The 14,795-nt window shown below is 41.6% G+C and overlaps 1 protein-coding gene across 1 annotated transcript in view; it reads right to left on the bottom strand.

The window, feature by feature from the left end:
• The window catches only part of ABCA13 (ATP binding cassette subfamily A member 13), a 2,470,580-nt gene that overhangs the window by 548,725 nt on the left and 1,907,060 nt on the right, over positions 1-14,795 (bottom strand). Inside the window, exon 44 of the mRNA XM_078686273.1 lies at positions 3,562-3,718. Coding sequence (XP_078542399.1) covers positions 3,562-3,718 — 157 coding nt within the window. The remainder of the gene's footprint in view (positions 1-3,561; positions 3,719-14,795) is intronic.

Raw genomic sequence — 14,795 nt, 5'->3', positions numbered from 1 at the left:
TGCATATCTCTGCCAACCAGAACCTAATTTCTAACACCTTTAGAATGGCAATGACTACATGTACTTGAAAAGAGAGGGCCAGGGTGTCTGTCTATCTGTATGAGGTCTATGTAAGAGGGGGCCACAATGCATAGAGGCAGGAGCGGATCCTAGTGTTCTGCTTCTGGATCTCCTGTACAATTTTAAGGAAACAACGTCATTTAAGCAGACAGTATTACAATTGCAGGGTTAGCTCCGTAAGACCAGATTTAGTAGCAGGGGTGGCTACCAAATAGTTTATGGTGTCTTGTTACACCATCAGTCAAAATTCCACTGACAATTCCACCTGGATCATCAATTGTTTGAATGATACAATATATAAAACCAAATCATTGCTACCTTGCCTAATGTGCCAAAGTTCCAATTTTTTTAATGCAGGTATGTCTTAATTCAAACATGGCCTTGACTTCTCAAAGGACTTGCTCATGATCCTGAAGGATGGTGCTAAGTTGGCCAGTTCTTCAATCAGAATGATGCCACTATTGTACTACGATGGCTCCTCTCACTCAAGATAGGATTTGAACATCATCAGCAAATCTGAGAGGTAGTTGCTGAATATTGACACGCTATCTATTGATTATCACTACTAAATTGAATCCCTCATATAAGTTCAAGGACCATATCCTGTGCAATATTACTGAAGCTATATACTGACCCGCTCAGCATTGTACTTAAAAACTCGGCAACCTTACATTATTAATATTCAAATAATAACCATATAAAGATCATGATTTTCTGTCCTAAAGGTTAATCATTTTCTGCACAAACCTTGCAAAACGTTGAGGTTCGGAAAATTATCCACCTATTGAAATATAATCCACCAAGAAATAATTTTACCCTTGCTTCATTTTCATACTCAATGCTACCACTTCTATTCTGGATTGGCTTCTATCGGATTCTAAATTAAAAACCTTTCTTGGTTTACAGTGCTACGTCCTTAGGTTCCATTCTTGACAAAAGTTTTAAATGTCAAACACAAATAAATGTATTTAAAAAGCAGGACATGCATTTTTAAGCTTTTCATGTTGTGGTAGTGAAAAACTCTTACATTTGTTGGTCACTATCGCAAGGCCTATGCTTCTGATAGAATTACATTGGGATTACCTTATTACATTTTAAAAGTGGAATTTCCAAATGGGCAGATATGACTGGCTCAAGTTTGCCATCTCTGGAATCCTAATTTAAAATCCTAACTTATCGTAAAGTGAAATGTAAAGTGCAATTTTGAAAATTCCACTTTTAGAAAGTTGGCATTCTCTTGCCTTACCCATTTGATGCCTGCTGCCTGTCTCTGGTCACCTGACTTGTTGCAGTTGGCAGTTGGGCTGTGCGTATTCCTCCTAGACAACCACATCCAATGGGAGCTTAGGTGTGTCTCAATGGGTTTCACTGGTAATGGTAGGGAGGAGCTGGGTACAGCCTCACTTACACCAGAATAGACAAAAGGACTGCATACCCCCTGTAGTTAGTGTAGAGCCAGGGCACGGAGGGCAGGACATCTGTGCACTTCAAAGGTATGTTTCTTTAAATTGCCCCCACTTCAAAGGCACCACTGGGTAAGAATATTGGACCTTAGACACCACCACTTCTGCATACTTCTGGGCCTGTGGAAACTCTGCCAGAAAGAAGGACTACTGTGCTACTGAAGGACGGCGACTCTGCTGGACTGCACTATGCTGGACTCCTCGTTTGCTGCACTGATCCGCTGCCTGCTGTTCTCTTGCCTCGGTGAGAAGGATTGGACTTGCATCTCTTGAACCCGTTACCCAGAGTGACTCCAAGGTTTAGTTGGCTGGCCTCCTGATCTGAAGCCCCACGGACATAACAGACTTCGAACCCCTGCACTTGGACTCTACCATCTCTGAGCCTACCCTGCCAGGTGGTGGCACCCCGGTCCTGGACACTTGAAAGTCGGCCTAAGGTGCTTGCCGTCAGAACTGACACATCTTCTACGCTGAGAAACGTATTCCCAAGCAGAACCAATGCATCTCATTGACAGAGCAGTGCATCCCCAAGCAGATATGACGCTTCGCTGCTGCTGCGTTGATTGGTCAATTGCAAAAGACCCATATCGCCACCTCAACCTGCATCTTGGGACCGACATATCACCTTGTGAACTGCCCCTGTGCAACACTTTCCCCAGCACATGTCCTAGCATCTCTCATCGATGGCAGCCTCGACGATGACGAAACTCCGCATCGTAGCTTCACTGTTCTTAGGAATTGGTGCATCGTCTCAGCTGCACCTCGCATCCCCGACACCGGACCTCGCATTGCAAGCCCCATTGATGGGATCCTCAAAGTCGATGCAACAGGATCTCGCACTTCAGCCTCACCACATCTCAGAGCCAACGCAATGCCTCGGCTGTACGATGCATCTTCGACCAGCATTTAACTTATTCTGTTCAGCAGGCCTAACTGGGTCGCTGTAGCTGGCCTATGCTTCATCACGGCCAACCTGAACTTGTCGCTTTGTCCTGGTCCAACATGACCAGATACCCTCAATGGCTCTTTGTGCTTTTTGGTGCTACTTCTCACTATAAACTTTGATATTCAATAACTCCAGCTCTACTCATTCGAGTTTTGTCATTTTGGTCATGTTTTATTTATTCAACTAGATTCTATTTTTCTAACTTGGTGTGGAATCTTTTTGTGTCGCGTTTTCACAGTTTTACTGTTTGAAGTCTTGCACACGTACTTTACATATTGCTTCTAAGTTAAGCTGGACTGCTCTATGCCAAGCTACCAGAGGATGAGCACAGGCTAATTTAGGGTTTGCCTGTGTGTTACCCTGACTAAGAATGTGGTTGCTGCTTGACCAGGGTTCCCACCCCAGTCAACCAGTAACCAAGTTTGTAAAAAAGATATTTAATACAGTTTAATTTGCTTATTGAACGCGTCACTAACACTTTTCCATGTTTGCTCTCTATCATGCTGCAAACCTAAATAAATATATAAGTAAATAAATAAATAAATATAAGGAATACATATTTGAATAAATAAGTATGTATAGACTGGCCAAGGCTAGTGCATCGCCTTCTTCCATAGCTATCATAAAGATGAGCTAAAGTTAATTTCATCTTGTAATGCAGAAGAGATTACACTAGGCGCAATCTTTAGGAAGGACGATGTTAAAGCCAGTGGTGTGGAGTATGGAACCACGAGCAGATCAGGCTGTGGGGATAATTCTAAGTAACGCACTTGACACTAAGCTACCTGTAAAGCTGGAACTGGTGGGCAGCCAATTGTATCTCTGTCAGCATCTGCTGGAATAAAATCCTGCTTTGGTGAATCTATGGACAGTAGTGTGTTTCGATTACATTCTCAAGTCACATCAACAGGGAATGCGGTATCATCCTCATTTAAAACATGTATCGTGATGTAAACGACAACCCCCCCTTTTGGTGCTATTACAGTGTTGACTGAACATTACAGGCAAGACAAAAAGAAAACTTTGCTCACAATAATTTATTTCTGAATTTTCTTTGTTAACAGTGATTGGCTTTGAAGTTATTTTACTAACCTCTGACTTGGACATCACTGACAGCAACTTCGGCAGAAGTGTCAGTAAAAGGGTGCAGAGGCCAAACACGAAATTTATGGAGATATAAGTAATGAATGCTACATCAGAACTGGAGAAGAATCTGGATATGAAGTACATCCAGGGCAAAGTTGCATACCTGAAAAGAGAAAAAGAGGAGATGGTCATGAAAGGATCCAACCATTTTGCTGAAGTCCAGTTAGAGGTTCAATTAATTACCAGGGATGTTCTGCAAGGCTTAACTCATCTACTTTGAGAAACACTGACCAAGATATTTAAGTCGAACCGATTGACACGATCATAAATGAGAGGTCTCATCATGATGTCGCTCAGTGCAAAAAGCAGACATGGATGGGTGTATGTACTTTTGTTTTTTCCTGAAAAGGATCTGTCTGAATAGATTCACTTAAAAAATCTGAGTTAGTGCATGGATTGCAGACAGCATAGCTCAGATATACAGAGCAGTAATTTCCTCTCAGCGATTCTGAGCTGTGCACTCTACAGCTTGTACAGATATTTTCTTGTGTAATTCATGTCCTGGTGTGCAGTAAACTCCAGCGAAATTTGAAGAGTTTTTCAACTCCATGCTCCACTTGGAATAAGGAGTTTACTGGCGTGCTCACCCCTAGTCTCAGCAATCCCACTGTGGGTGACTTCTTGTGGCAACAATAGGGTTTCTTGGCCCACAATGACCCTCAGCAGCCAAGGGCACTTCAGCCACCAACCAGTACCATGCCAGGTGGCCGATTTGCAGAGTGGTTGAGAAAGGGGAAGGGGCCTCTGACAACGTTTCACCAATCCTCTTGTGGGAGACTTACTTGTGGCAATAATAGGGGTTGAATCTTGGCCCCTCCCCTTTATTGGCCCCCAATGACACCCAGCAGCCAAGGGTACTTCATCCCCCAGCCATTGGTCCCCACGGAGGCCTCTTTGCAGAGTGGTTGAGAAAGGGGGCGAGCCGCTGTTGATGTCTCAGCAATTCCGCTGTGGGGGACTTACTTGTCGCAACAATAGGGGTTCTTGGCCCCCAGCGACCCTCAGCAGCCAAGGAGACTTCATCCCCCGACCAGTTGTGCGCCAGGAGGCTCCTTCACAGAGCGGTCAGAGGCGGGCCTCCGACAACGTCTCAGCATTCCAGCTGTTGGGAATTTACTTGTGGCAATAATAGGGGTTCTTGGCCCCCAACAACCCTGAGCAGTCAAGAGGACTTCATTAGGAGTGGTCGAGCAATACTCCACCCGCTCACAGAACTCTGCAGAATTTGGTAGAATTTTTCGGCAACTCCGTTGAATTCTGCAGAGTGAAACTCTGTGAGCTCTGCCCAGGCCTATTTTATTATGTAAAGCAAAGGCAGGTACCTCCTCTGTGTCTATGTTCCACACTGAACGGTATCATGATACAGCCTCTGAGCTAGAAAAATACTGGAGTCTCATGAGTCCCAGGTCTATGCTTGAGAACGTCATTCACTCCAGGTTTTTTTTTACTTTGTGCGTTGGAGTCCCTAGTCCTGAATTTTTAAGGATAAACAGGAGTTTAAGTCCAAGAATAAGAATCAAAATACTAGAGCAGCTACTGAAGCAAATACCTGGGATTTTAAGAGTTCTAAGGCCATAACAGGGTGCCAGTCCTTGCAGAGTGCAGGCACATACTGTGTTTATGCATTTGTTTTTCACAGTACATTCCGTAACTGTACTAGGAAAATAAACAAGCCAATGTATGATTCGGTGTTCTGAAGAGCACAAGGCTAGCCCCAATAACAAACAAAACCACAGGAAAAAACACTACACTTTGGTCCAGAGCAGCTTGCTGCCTAGTGTAGAACACTTCAAGGCCTCATCGGGGGTAGAAAGCACAAACTAAATGCAATTACGTTACAAAATATATAAAATTCCTGCTCCACACTAATACTATTACCAGAACACTCAGTGGTTGTGTAGTTAATACTGACTGCTTAACAATTCCCCTTATACTGCTTGACACTCTTACACTCACATAAGACAAAACTGCTGGGGGGGTCATGTCCATCATCTGGTACCGTTCCCCAAAGCAATAATAAACCACCAACTGATCAGACACGGACTAACTGAAGAGATTTGCCAAATGCCACCGGCAATGGAGGAATTTATTTTTGTCCACCACTGCAGGTCCTAAGAATCTCCATACTACGACCGCTTCATGACAAGTCTCAATGACAATCAGATATGGAATTATATTAAGAAAGTTCATCCCACCAGATTTTTCCACTATTTCTCCCTCCAACCTATGTCTGTTTAGGACCATAAATGTAAGACAACATCTCAGAATGGACAAACTAGTGCAGTAACCAGCTGTATGGTTTATGATCATAAGAAATACCATCAAGAGAAAAGCAAAGCCACTCAAAGCTTACACAAAACCAAACCCGCACATCTATCCGTCACAATTCTTCATACATCACACAGCTAATTGTTGCACCCCACAACAAGATGACCACTCCTCTGTGGTCCTCACACACAACATGGAAACAGTTCTCACATAGGATCAAAACAAAGACAGCAGCCTTCCAACTACACACCATAAGCATTGTAGCATGCTTCCCATGTAGGTAAGTGCTTCAAAGCCTCACATAAGGGTAGTAGGTACTACATAAATATTGCAATACAATACAACACACTACAATACGTGAGCTGTAGACAGCACAGTTCGTAAAGAAGAGCAATGACTGTTTTGTGTTTCAAAGTTCTTCTGTTTTCAGCTCATGCACTAAATCAACGGTTTTCTGAGTGATATATGTAATGTAAGCAAAGCAAATTTGGAAAGAACAAACACGCAAACTCCATTTAAACTGCACTTGGCAATGAACGGCATCGTGATACAGCCCTTTATATTACCCAAGAGTTCTGTGTGTGAAAAACGATGACAGCCAATTTGCTTAAAAGAATGCCACTTAATGTTGATTGGGTTAGTAAAGACAAAACCCCATGCTTAAATGATCTTGAAATTTCATTTATGTCTTCATTTATTTATTAACACACATATTTACATTACCCAAGAAGGAATTCTGAGTATTAATTAAGATGAACCTCAATATGTATGCTTTTGCTAATGAATTGCAAACATAATTGTTACTGGGAAAATGTTTCTCCAGTGTGTACTCCTTAAATACTGGTCGCATTAATATTACTACGTCTGTTACAGACGTACAGCATAACATGTTTCAGTGTATGCATGTGAAAGTTTTAAAGACTATTATGCTTCAGCTGGTACATAACATTTGTTAGGATGCATGGACCTCCCACATTTGCATGTTCTTTCTGGTTTATTTATGGAAGTATACTTTGGTTTGTTGAAAGTGTGAACCTAGCTGGCTAGCAATGGAACACTGTACGGGGCAAGCCGAAGTGGGGATACATGGGGGAATGGAGGGAGCCAGAAGAAGGAGGTCGACCTAGTGGAAGTGGTCTGAAGTCAGTCTATCAGAGGTAGCTTTCCTAAAAGAGGTGAACTTTTAGGGGATAATTTACAAGGAGCTTGCCCCACCGTTGCGTAATTTAGTTTTTTGACTCAGTGGCTGCGCTGTAATTGCTCCATATTTACAAGGTGGTGCATCTAGGCTGAAGCATCACTTTTCGTCGGCCTGCATTGATCTTCTCCTACCTAGGAATCGGCTGCGCCGCTGTAGTTTGAATATATGCAAGGTACGTGTTCTGTCAGAAAATCACCTGTAGAACTGACCCAGTGGTAATTATGACATTTTTCTAAAATTACACATTGTCGGGAAGAGGGCCATTGCGCTAGAAATGCGTCAAATATTCTACGCCTCAAAAACCCAGGCGTAGGAATGACATATTGGCTGAGGCAGAGGAATCTGACTAGCTGAAGTCTCATCCAACGATGGAATCTGCGAGGAAATCAGGTCCCTCCAACAGGTAAGTGCACACATAAGGTAGGTAACACAGTATTCATCACACTACACTACAACAATGCCTCATGTCACACTTACATGGGCATAGTGGTACACATAAGTACACTATGCCCACTGGTATGCGTGACAATCAGGAACAATGTAATGGAGTGCATGATGAGTTTTTCACCTTTTCACACTCTATTACATTGGTCCCCATGCAGTAGGCTGTTTGTATCAGTCAAAACTGATGCCCATCCTCTGTTTTTCGATGCACTGCTGTAATTGAGTCAGTTTTATTATCAACTACAGAAATGCGCCACTTTTGGACCAGATGCCTTGCAGCATCCTTTCTACAAATACGTCAGAATTCTTTAAGGCATCCTTGGCACCTTGCGCCATGGAGCCCTGTATTGTAAACACGGTGCATCCATGGCGTCATAAGGATTTTTAATGCAGGCCTTGGTGTAGCGATGCATCATTTCTTGTAAGTAAGGCCCTTAGTTTCTTCCTGAATTTTAGGAAGGTTGGTGCTGTTCTGATATCAGTGGGGATGTTCCAGATCCTCGCAGTGTGAGCTAAGAAGGCTTGTTTTCTTATGTTTATTGTTTAATCTCCAATCTGGTGATGCCAGAGCTCCTCGTCTGGTGCTGGCCTCTAAATATTATTTGTTTGTTAAATAGGTCAACAAGGGTCTTGATGTATGGGGACTTGTAAGTGTGCGGCTGATCATGTCGATGTTACGGGCTTACAGGAGAAGGCAGTGTAGCTCCCTTAGCACAAAGTGATGTGGTCAGATTTCTTCTACTCTCTTGTTGAGTTGTCCTGCTTCATTGAAGATGCCTTTTAAAGGAGCGAAGGGGGGTCTCTCGAATGACTCTGAGCAGCATATTGCCTCCATCTAGGTGAGAGAGGACTAGGGCTTAAACTGTTCTTCTGAAGCCTTCTCTTTAGAGAATAGTTTTCAATTTTTTTCAAGAGAAAAATTTGATTTGGAATAAAGATGTTTCATCTTCTTGGCAGTGTGTGCATTGAATGAGAAGCTCGAATTGAGGGTGAATCTGAGATATTTTACCTGTTCTGTCAGTAGGGGTGTGAAATTCATTAAGTTTAAGCTGGAGAGCAATGACTAAGTGAGAAATTAATCAGCCCTGTTGGCAAACAAGAGGGATTCGGTCTTTGTGGACTTTAGCATCAGGTAGTTTGCTGATATCCAGGGCTGGCTGCATTGGAGGCAGCTTTTGAGTCTGCAAGTCATTGGTAAAGGAAACTTTGAGATAGAGTTGGGTGTAGTCAGCATACTGCTGGATCTTTATGTTACTGTCTGCAAGAGATATCAAACTTTCTACATAAAGGTTCGAAATGATGTGGGGAACACTGCAGGTGATGTAGAGAGTCCAGAAACTGGTAATTCCTATCTGAATGTGTTGCTGTCTGTTGGTGATTTATAATGTGAATCATTGTAGGCTTATGTCTTTGAAGCCAATGCAAGTTTTGAGGGCGTGGATCAATGCTGAATGGTCTTCAGTGTTAAAGAAGTGGAGAGGTTAGCAGGATAAGGAGACAAGGGTTGTTTTTTCGTTAAGGCATAGGTAGTCATCAGCTATTTAGGGCATGGCTGTTTGAGTACTTCAAGGTAGCCTGAACACCGATTGATAGTCTTGAAGTAGGTTTACTACTTTTCCTAATATGCTCCTATAGCTACTTGACTGCCTTCTCAATGATCTCAATGATTTTTTTTCCAAAACATGGGAGGTGAGCCAGAGGGGAGAAGTTGGCACGGTCAGCTTGATCTAGTGTAAGCTTTTTCAACAGGGATATGATCTGTCGAATCAGTTAAAACCAAGATGAAATATCAATGTACTTCTTGGAAAGCAAACAAGACACTATATCACAATCTTCAAAAAGAGGAAGGATATCACTTAGGGAGGTAAACAGCTCTATTTTTCACTAAGGGTGGGTGTGACTCGTGCAATTTGCTATAGCATAATTACACTAATATAGAGCAACATTATGTGTGATTATAGGGAATTACTTGAGGAGCATAACCCTGGATCTAGTGTTATTTTCTTAGCGCAAAATACAAATTTGACCCATTATGCATTCACTGCAATTACTCTGACATAAGTGACATTTTGTCTAGGCCTACTTTTACAAAATCCAACTAAAGCGACAGCAACAAGAAAGCAAAAAATCCTCAACATGACATATTCTCTAAGACACAGCAACATCAGATTTGGAATTTTCTACCCTGGAAAATGTGAAATCACATACAGTGACAGAACCAACCTCTTTGACAAACTAGAACAACTACGAACATTTCTCATCCTCTTACCTGCTGCACAATAAATGGAAACCAATCCGCCTCCATGTCAAAACATAGATATCACACTCTTCTGGCATAACTCAAGCCTACTGCTCAAGATCATATTACTTGCATAAAAGCACCAGCACTGTTCACAGGGCAACACCTTGGCCAACACTTTCACCATGAAACTCCGCTCCATATCGTTATTATTATGCTTAGAAGCCCTGTTGGCTCCCAATAACAAAACACAGCACACATCAAATATCATGAAAGCTAACCAGTGAACAGCCAGACTTTGCCTGATTGACGCCATCCTCTACTCATATTTGAATTCATTTTTTAATCATGTTTGATTTCCTTCCACAGCAACTCATGTTATTGTACCCTTCACAGACGATCTTACAGAGTACACCAAAATCAATCTGCAGCACTTTCGAGAATGTCAAAGTGGTCAAGAAGCCAGAAGGCCGGCAACGTTGTTCCCTTCTTAAACTAGAGACTGATATTGTGCTTAATCAATAAACTCATCACATCAAATCAAGTAAAAGTGTGTAGGAGATGTAGTCTTCTCACAAGTCATGAAGAAAAAGCATGGTGTTGAAATTATGTTCCACAAAAACATCAATGTTATCATCAATTCATTATCATCGGATGAGGAATGGAGATGAGTCAGAGTCAAAACTAATTTCAAAATCCTAACTTGCATCATGAACATTTATGCCCAAACCAGCGGACACCAGTACTACTGGAAGCAGATTCAAGGTCTGACTAGAGAGACCCTAAGGCAAGCGAATCTTAGAGTGGGAGGAGAGTTCAACACATACATAAACAGCATAATTGATATCAAACCACCAGAACATATGTCCCAAATAAATTCCAAGAATTGTTTAAGAAAATGACTGACGATTATTAAATAACTCATGGATGTGTGGAGATGAATTACCCTACTTCAGATGAATCCGCTATCTACTCCAACTGGCACAACTCTGATATGAGGCTAGACTAAATTTCACTTCCAAGAAAAAAGAGAACTACTAATCTTCATCCAGAATAAGATCATGCATTATGTGGGGCCATACACCCATCACTATTATTTCTGACAGTCTACAGTCAGAAAATACACCTTACAAATGGCATCTGAAGACAGCCCTGCTACACCACCCAAACATCATTTATCACTTGAAAGCACTCACATCTATCTTCTTTGTTACTAAGGATGACAGTGACAGAAATGGTCTGGTGGCCTTACTAGGCCACTTTGGGAGGATAAATCACTAGCATAACTGTGAGGAGAAAAAAGAAGCGCAACATGCCTCCAATCCCCTTCTAATGTGCACCAGAAAATGCCAGAACCAATTCATATAGGATAACTCACAACTAACAAACAATAATGTAATGCACCTTAAGATAAACTTCAATAAAGGAAGCACTTATGCTGAAGGCTATGCTCTTTGGCATGAAGGTCAAATACCACACAGGTGGCGATAGAGAAGCAAAGCTACTAACCACCTGTCTCAAATAATAACAGAAAGACAAAAAATTACTTCAATTAGAAATATCCATGGACTGTAAAGTGTAAAAGGGTTCCTAAATGTCTAAAAAAACTATGCAAAATTAGGACATCATCATAACAAAAAAAGTTTGAATTACCTCAACAACCTAACAATCTCTCCAAAGCTAATTGACTTCTCACTCATAGAAAAGGAACTCCCAGAAAACTAAATTGCCAGCAGCATCAATGCACTGACGAAGAAAAAGGCAGTAGGCCCAGATGGACAGCCATCAGAATGTTATCAAATTCTTTAAGATGTCCTGGCTCCACTAATGTCACATCGATTCAACCATTTCATCTCTGCGAAAACTCACAGCAACTCAATCACTGAAGCCACTGTTGTTCTGGTTCGGAAAAAAAATAGGAATCCCTAGGAAATGAAAAATGACCTTCCAAACTTGTTGGTAAACTCTGATTGTAAAACTGTATCAATCATTCTGGCCTCTGAATTAGAAACAACACTTCTGATACTTCTCCACTCAGAACAGACATGTTTGCCAAGAGCAGACACCTGGTCTCTAACACGAGGCTTCATTCCTACATCTGAATCTAATAAGAATACCGCATGAAGTAGAACAGACCAGCACGCAGAGAAAGCTTTGGAGATGGCCTTTTCTCTTTCAGGGTCTAGAATGACATGACCTTAACCCAGAAATTCCTTAGTTTTCTCAAACTCCTCTACGCAAACCCTAAAACAATAGTCCAGGTTAATGGCAAGCTTAGGTCTTCATCAAGACGCATGGAAAGACTGCACATTATCATCTCTTTTCTATATTCTGACTCTGGAACCTCTTGTCCCAAAAATATCAGGACGGCCTCTACATTCAAGACCCTGTGAATGATGCCCTGACTTTAATGAGTGACCTATTAAACTCAGTGGCACATCTAATAAAACAATCACTCATATTCCTCTGTTTGTCGTGTAAAGCAACGCAAAGAAATTACAAAACTTCTAGGACTGATGAACCTATGCTTAAAATATCAATCCCCAGACTGCAAGTTCAAATCATTCAGCTCATACTTTCCATACCCAGGAATTAATTTTCCAAATATATTGCCACTCTTCAAAGGTCAATCTTTTAGGTAAATCCCTCTTAAAATGTCAGCATGAGGCTCCCTCAACACTATTAACGTGACAGTCACTTCAATTACTGTCTATATACTCTCCACACTCCCCTAGGTTTTGCTACATGCCTTTTTCTGTGCACTCAATACATCCTAAATGCTTTCCTATGTGAAGTAAAGAATCACTAAATTCCAAAAAAACACTACAACTCTGACTTTATCTCCTATAAAGACCTACCAATGTAAACCAGTGGAGGGCGAACCCAAAAACGTTGACACTCCCCAGTAGGTAACCCTCGGAGTGTCTCTTGCCTGCCTGATGGCATGAATGTGTTTGCCTTCACTAACTGCTGAAACACGAAGCTCAATGTGATTATACTGTCATCAAATAGGAAAAAAACAGTATGCAAGTACAATAAAACATTTCCAATGTCTTTTTTAGACTGGCTTAATTCATCTGTTTGACGCAATGAGCTTCCAAAGCTGTTTCTGGAACAGATGGATGACTAACGGAATTCTCACTTTCAGTCAACTCCATGAGAGTGACATGCCAATCTCAATCCAAACTTTTCAGGCCGGCTACAATGTAGATAACACTGAAGAAAGACTGCTCAGGTCCATAGCTCAAAAGATCATTAGAGCATCTAATTCTAGTAGTTTCACACACCACAGCCTATCCCCTCTAGCACATAGGAAATACCATGCTTTCCCATCCACACCAACAGTCCCCCATTCTCTTCAAAGCACACCAAGGTTGCCATGCTAAACATAATAACGCATCTAACCGCGGGAGATGGGACACAATTTTCTATATCACAGAAACAATTTGGCCACAGCCCCTTTGTTGTCCCAACTCTGATTCAATCACACAATTGCTATTTTTTGTTCTCCAGTGTTTACTTTGGTCACTTCAAACATCTGTCTTAATGAACAACAACCGGTACTGGTGCTGTGAAGAGCCCATCGTAAACACAACAGGGAGGTAGAAGGATCATAGTGGATCCAATCAGCTTCTACTCTAATCATCTGTAATGAAAAGAGAGAGGCCACATTTAACCAGAGCAAATCAATTGTTAATGACCTGCTTCCTAAGAAAAACTCTTTGGTTTATTTTGACTCTCACCCACTTGGTTTTAACTTAGTGAAATGCTTTATGATCGAGTCCTCACAACAGATATCAGTGTTGAACTGGTCCTTTGATGCGGAGCACATAATGGAACTCCTAGCATCAACATTCTGTTTTAAATCTTGTCAGGGTGGCCTGATAATAAAGGGGCAATACTTGTGTTGTGGGCACCCAAGACAATTTCAATTAAGTCAGATCCTCAATGCTTGGTAACGAAAAAAATAGTACACAACAAGCTCCCCCGAATAAACGGGGTAGAACCTGCTCAGATATGACACTGGTATCTGTGGTGAGGACTCGCTGATGAAGCATGCTACTGAATTAAACCCCAGTGTGTAAGAGTCCTTAAAACAAGCCGGAAGGTTATCTTTTAGAAGAAGGTCATACGGATTGAGTTGCCCAAGCTAAAAGTGGCCACTCTCTTTCGATTATACCAGAAAAGAGTCCAACATCACCATCAAACAATTGTTGTTCTTCTGTCAAAATCCCTCCACATTTTTGGGAAGAGGTTTTAGGTTCAACAGTTCATATGGTTGCTCCCAAATCCACCTTTTCTCTGACAGAACTTCTCCTCCAATCTCTAGATCATTTTTCTCCAGTTAACCTCACCGAAACTGAAACCTCGTTGTTAGATATATTATCAGCAATTGACACATAGAAACTTACCACTATTATGAATAATTGCAGCCATCAATTCTACCACCACTGATGGTACTTCTTCTGCCAAATGTATACAATTGAAGGCAAGCTGTCTTACTCCAGCCATTCACTCATCATACTAAGAAGAGTATGGTCCTCTCTTGTCAGCTTTTTGAACCTTACCTCTTCAACTAAAAATGATATAGCCACTAACAGGAATGGTGTCAACAGTGAACCAAGGAAAAGGCCTAGATGATATTTTCACCTCCAGAAAATGTAATCCTCCTTTGCTTAGTGTTGGCTTTATGTCTTATTGTCGCTCTTGTGTCGTATGTTCCATGCTCTCTGATGCCAACAAATTTCGCCATTTCCCCATCCTGTCTTTATATCACAATTATCTCTATTTATGGACATATGTTCCCACCCTCAGTTGATCCCTGGCCTCTACCTTGATCTCAAAGACCACCACATATTGACTCAGACCCCTTCCTCACCAGATCCATGGCATGTATTGATTTCCCCTTTTGTGTTGTCATATATCGAACTTCCCTTTTATATTTTTTCTATCTGTACTCTTTTTTTTTTTGCAACAGAAATTAAAAATAGGCTCCAACTGTTCCGCCACCCCTCGGCCTCCACCAAT

This window comes from Lissotriton helveticus, chromosome 4_1 (assembly GCF_964261635.1).
Source record: "Lissotriton helveticus chromosome 4_1, aLisHel1.1, whole genome shotgun sequence".
NCBI classification, from domain to species: Eukaryota; Metazoa; Chordata; class Amphibia; order Caudata; family Salamandridae; genus Lissotriton; species Lissotriton helveticus.
This window is presented reverse-complemented; position numbering and strand designations above follow the sequence as displayed.